This window comes from Zonotrichia albicollis, chromosome 7 (genome assembly GCF_047830755.1).
Source record: "Zonotrichia albicollis isolate bZonAlb1 chromosome 7, bZonAlb1.hap1, whole genome shotgun sequence".
Taxonomy (NCBI): Eukaryota; Metazoa; Chordata; class Aves; order Passeriformes; family Passerellidae; genus Zonotrichia; species Zonotrichia albicollis.
This window is the reverse complement of record NC_133825.1, coordinates 26,761,635-26,767,634: the sequence shown is the minus strand read 5'-3', so window position 1 is coordinate 26,767,634 and position 6,000 is coordinate 26,761,635. Positions and strand designations below refer to the sequence as shown.

General features: G+C 44.1%; 1 protein-coding gene across 2 annotated transcripts in view; it reads left to right on the top strand.

Annotated features, from left to right (window-relative positions):
• The first annotated feature begins 2,424 nt into the window (after positions 1 to 2,424).
• Positions 2,425 to 6,000, top strand: part of LOC102072577 (L-threonine ammonia-lyase) — a 31,477-nt gene continuing 27,901 nt past the window's right edge. Inside the window, exon 1 of one of the 2 annotated variants that reach the window (XM_074544736.1) lies at positions 2,425 to 2,791. In XM_074544736.1, coding sequence (XP_074400837.1) covers positions 2,658 to 2,791 — 134 coding nt within the window. In that variant the 5' untranslated portion in view covers positions 2,425 to 2,657. The remainder of the gene's footprint in view (positions 2,792 to 6,000) is intronic. The other variant, XM_074544735.1, reaches the window with a different exon arrangement.

Genomic DNA, 6,000 nt, shown 5'->3' with positions numbered 1-6,000 from the left:
AGTTCAGGAAAAGTGCAGCATAACCTTGTTTAAAAGGTTTTCTAGAAAAAGAAGCTGTTACTCTCCACATTATGCTGTTCTTAATGGGGCTTGCACCAGGGACTGAGGGAGGAGGACTGGCAGTTATATATGACCTAGTGAGTATAAAACTGTTATTCTGAGATTTGGGTTTTCCAATTTTTTCCAGTGCTAAACATTGTTTTTTCTTACACACCAGCACACAAGCACTGTATTTCAGTTCTCTCTGTTGATAAACTGTGTGGTTTATTTTTTCTTTGGACTCAAAATTGTCTAAGTACAAGATAATATTTTATTATGATGTGGATAAAACCACTTCCCAATAATTGCCATTTCTGATGTACACAGTGCCTCTGACCTAGTCTGGTTTTACTGAGGTCTCAGCCTAAAGCTGGGCAGAGATGAACGATGATTTCCTTGCACAAACACACAAAGTGTGACTGGTGGCAGCATGGAAGTTGTAAATGAAACCTTTGGAAAGCTGCACAGCACTGAGGCATTGGCTTCCTTCCCTTAGGACCCACCAAAGAGCAGCTTGGAGGGAGGTAAGAAACTCTGGATTTGAAAAGAAATGTCATCTCCAGGGTGACCTGTAACTTAGTGTCTTTGACGGTTTCATGGCAATTGTGTTAAATGTCACTTGACTGTACCAGCACTGCAATTGTATCTTACTTACCCCTTCCTTCCACCCATACAAAAGGAAAAAATCAAAGCTGAAAGCTAGTTTTTCCTTCCTGTGGTAATTGTGGTATGTTTTAAAGCGCTGTGAACAGGTTTGGAAGTGGCAAGGCCTTTAAAAGAATGTTTGACATGGGCAGAAATCTGCAGCAGAAATTCCCAAAGATCCTTTTTCTATAGCTGGCTGCTTGTTTGGGAGTGTTTACTGGGATAGCAATTCAGTGTTTCATGTACTTCTGTCATGCAACATCTTGGTGAATTTTTTTCCAGCTTCTTGACCAAATGATCCCAGCAGTCCCTTCACCCATGTGGTCCAAGTGTCAGTCACAGATCAAGCCTTGTTTGTGAGGAACTGAATTAATGTCAAGATTTGAGTGCATCTGGACCCCCAGATACCCAAGAGCCAAAGGAAGTGCTGTTTTCACTGCTATAGAGTTCCATTTTGTGCCCACCATTGCACTCAGCTGTGTTGTGAGCAGAGTGGTAGCTCCCCCAGCCTTCCCTCTGCCCTTCAAGGCCCCAGTGAAGTTGGCTGAAGGTGACTTGGCTGCGGGGCTGCAAGTGCTGGCAGCAGCTGAGTGCATTCCTTCCTCACCTCCCCTGGCAGCAGCCTCCTGCTGGGCTGTGGCCACTTGTAGCACATGGCACCACCACAGCCTGCACATCCACCACCTGGAAAAGAAAGAATAAAAGGGGTCTGTGTGTGAGAATCTGGAAAAAATGGTGAATCTGGAGCTTCATCAACATGAAGTCAAGAGAGCATGGGCCTGCCTGCCACGCCAGTGTAGGGAAGGCTCCACCAGGACAGCTCAGACTTTCCAGAGATTCCAGAAGACTATTTGAGCATTTATTTTGACTCTCCCATATAAATCTCATTATAGTATTTCTCATGATATCCTGTGGGGAGAGTTAGGTCACAGCTTGGGTTAGATTTCATGACATGCTTGTTCTCTGTTTTGGAGATTAGGATTTTGTATGGTCTCAGTAGAAAGCAGAGGGTACTGAGGGCCCACTTATACTTGGAAATAGATACCTGGTTCATCTCCAGGCAGTCTGGAGGCATCAGGAATATATTTGAGAGGAGAGGAACCACAAAAGGACTCTGCCCCATCCCTGCTGCACAGCTGTTCTGTATCTGGAACTGTGACTCTGCCTTTGCTAGTGCTCTCTCAGGGCAAAGAAAAACAGATTTAGATGGAGTTTATAGATATATAAACCCTATATATAAAAAAAATAGATAGAACAGATATGTATATAGATATAGATAACTTGCTACAGTCCTTCCCCTAGACGCTATTTTCTGTACTTTATAATCTAGATGCCTGTATTTTTCTGCTGCAGGGACTTGTGCCAAGAGAAGACCTGCACAAGCTGAGCTGTCTCTCTGTGCCTCAGTCATGAGGAGCCATGACCCTTGGTTCTGCCTGAAAGGATCCCTGCAGAGACCCCAAGCCTGGCACTCCTTTCCTGCTGCTCAGTCGTGGGCCCTGCAGCTGGTGGGGATCATGCTCCACAGCTAAGCAGTAAGTAACTAAAGCTCCAAGTGTCCTGCTAACAGAGCGTCACCCAAGCATAATCCAGGCCCTGACTCAAATTGACAAGGACAGGTTGGGCTCTGAAATAATCTCTTTAAATAGCAGCAGCCATCTCTTTCAAAGGCACTTCCCCCAGCCAGCCCTGAGAGCTGCTTACAGCACACTGCCTGCTATTTCCACCCAGCAGTGCAGGGCTGACACTTCTCACAGGCAAGTGTGTCCCCTGCCAGCAGTGTCCCAGCTTTGCTCTGCACCAGGAGTTACCATGAATTTTGCAGCACAGTTTATCTACTCCAGGGTCTTAAAAAACAGAAGTCCCAGAGAGCGCTACAGGGAAGACGAAGACTACGATCCTTTCTGGCAAAGGTTGGAGAATATTGCTGTCTGACTTAGAGCTAGAGTGCTCCTTTATCCCCCTCAGGGGTCATGGTCAGCCCTCGGGGTCCTCCCAGGGCCAGGCCCACGGACATGACAACCCCTGGACCCCTCCTGCCTCCTTATGCTGTCGTAGTTGGAGTTCTGCTTCGCCTCGTTGTTTATTTAGTCGCTGTGCTGTGTAGGTAATGCTTTCTTTTTCCTTTCCTTAACTCCCTAAAAAAATCAAACCAAACAAAAAATCCAAGAAATTGTTTGCAATTTTCCCGAATCTCCCAGGGTTCTGTGGATATGGGTTGGAGTTATCCACTGGAAGTGGTGGAGATTTTAATCTTTTTAGCCCACAGAGTTCAGCTTTTTTATTTCTTCATGAGTATGGTATCAGAAATAACCGTAGACAGGCCAGTGGACTGCTGAAAATTTATCTTGGGATAGTCCATGTCAGATCCTGTTATTACAATTCTGTGGTTGTCTTTGTTATGGTGTTTATGGTGATCTTGGATTCCTGTTTTCAGACTTGGATGGTGCAGATGGAATTTAAGAGTCATCTAGTGTCCTTGTGTAGTATGAGCTGAGGCTCTGCACACACATGGCATGGTGGTGTTGTGCAACCTCATTCTTAACCTTTTCCATAGTTTGTTTTTCCCTCCATTTTATTATCTGGACACCACTATTGAGATCATGCTCTGGTTTTGCCAGATGTGGTACAAACAAGGAACAGTTCTATTTCCTGCATCTCCTTGTCACAGATGTTGTTAACATTTAAGATATAAATTGTTTCAGTGGGCCTCATGCTGTGAATAAAGGGGAAGACAAGGTCTTCTGCACTGTAAAAAGGGCTTGGCCAAAGTCACTCATGATATGACCTGTCCTGCACTGCGCTGTGGATCTCTTTTCAGCGCAGGACCAATCTTTGCTTTATTTTGAGTAATGTTATTTGTTCCTGATTGGAAGTGAATTATGGGGATGTGTTAGTCACCAGAAAGCCTCTAGACTCAGAATACATTCAACTTAGGGAAAAGTTTAATTGCTTAATGAGTTTTAGCTGCCAAACTCTGTGCAGTGTTGGATAGCTATAATTTGGTATTCACAGCTGTGAAGGTCTTATAAGAACTTCTGAGAGGGATGAGTCTGTTTGAGGGACAGTTGGTTGCCTCTGCTTCAACACTTCCATCATGAGTGCAGTTGTGAATTCCTCTTGCTTTCAGATTGCTTTTCCTAGTGTTTTCTATTTAGCAGCTGACACCCAGTTGCCATTGCCAGTAGTAAGCAATGAGATGTGCATACTGTGTACAGAAGAATGGTAATAGATTATGATCACAGATGAAGGCATATGTAGTGCTAGGCTCAGGCTTTGGTAAATCTGACTTGCCAGAAATAAGGAGAGATTTTATCAGAGGTGATAATACAGCTTGGTTGTTTGTTGCATGAACTTGAACTTTCTTTGTGTGTGTTGCTGGTGCAGCATCACACAGGTTTGCCAGGCCTGTATATGGTGAGTAGAGCTCTAAAGGCCTGCTCAGTCTCAAGGCTTGGTTATTATGTAGCTGTCTCTGTTGGATGGGCACAGAGCTGACACTTTTGTCCCCCAGCATGGTTACTATGCCCCGACCTCCTTGTCTTTAAGACACCCTGATAAATAGCCCTGCGGAAGTCTTAGGCAAGCCACTGGATCTGTCTGTGTCCCAGTTTCCATCAATGAAGTTGAACTTTAAATTTGCTGAACTTGTCCTTCTGTTTAGGGGAAGGTGGTGGTGATTCCTGTGTGATTTAGGAGCAATCACTTTGCATAGGCTCTAGATATATAAATGTCAGTTATGCATTTTATATTTCCATCATGTATGTGCCTCTAGTTGGAGTGATACAGTCTCAAATGGGTGTTTCTAAGTGCTAGTGTTACACAAAATACTGATAATTCAATTCAGTATCAAAATAATCATAATTCAAGACAGTCATATTTAGAGTGCAGTATTGTCTTTGATCTGTTTTGAATTTATTGTCAAAGAGAGGGAATTGTCAAATTTATTATGTTCCTTCCCTGTGCCTGCAGGAGTTTACTTGTCACCCTGTAGAGGTGTGCAGGGCACTCAGACACTATTGAGTGCAAAACCTGGAATTTCTGGTAGTGAAGATGATATTTGTTATGATCCTTCTGGATGTTTTTATCTCAGCAAGCCTCTATTTTTCTACCATTTTTCTTTCATAAAGTCGCACTTGCTCAAGTTGCTGAGAAGCTTTAAAGGATTGCTGCTACTGCAGTATTTGGATGTATTTGGGAAAGGGTAAAAAGGTAGAAGAGGAGTTGAGATGGAACAGGAATGTTTATGAGCTACTGGAAAAGGAGATTGCAGCAAACAAGGAAAGTATCAGAGGGGTCTGGGAGGCTCAAGTGGTGAGAAGGGTCAGAGGAGACAGCACTGGGACATGGAATTAGAAGGATTAATGGAGCTGGAGAGGTTCTGGGTAAAAGGGATTAGGATGAGGGAAAGGACCCTCTCTGTCATATCCTGGGATTGCCTCTTTCTCACTCCTGCAGGAGGAGATCCCAGCCCCAGCCACATTGCAGTCATAAGCCAGGCAGATTGCACCTGCAGCAGGCTGCTCGCCCTGCCTTGCCCCCTGTGCCTGACCCACCTCTGCTCAACACTGAGCAAAGGGGCAGAAGTGACTTCAAATGGGGTCACCTTTTGCCTTAATAAGTATTCTGAACTTGCAGGTGTAAGATCTTAGCCCAGTTACCTGAAAGCAGATGACAAATCTGTCTAAAGCTGTTTCTTACCAATGTCCCTTGGTCAGTGTGCTCCAGGAAAGTCTTCAGGGAGCCTGAAGGTGATGACAGCATATAGGTATGACCTTAAGAAACCCCTACACCCAAAACATTAAAAAGGACAAAATTAAAATCCATATGTAGAGAAGATGTGTATATGAGTTTGAAGTGTATTCAAGGTTAACATTTTGTGACTTCTCAACTGCACATTTTGCAACACTGTCAGTCCCTCTTTACAGTGAATATGTATCACTGTGAATGCAGATGACAAAAGCTGCTGCAGAAATGACAAAGAAAGGCTGAGTTTTCAGTCTTATATTAAAATTAGTTTCCTTTTGTTACTGTTGAATTTCCATCTGGGAACCAGTACATGGGACTGTATGTCCGTAATTTCAACTTCATGTCTGCCTCAACACGCGCTGTTGTGACTCATTTTGGAAGTGTAAAAGCTGCCAAATGGGCTAACTGGGTACATCTGCAATCAGCACTGGGTCAGGCCAAAGAGCAGTCCTTTCTGTGTCCTCTCTCTAGGGGTGGCCAGTAACAGAATTGGAGGAAAGATGAAAGCCACCTAAGATGCTTTCTCTCACATGCTTTCATGGAGTTTGCCCAGGGGCTTCCTGAATC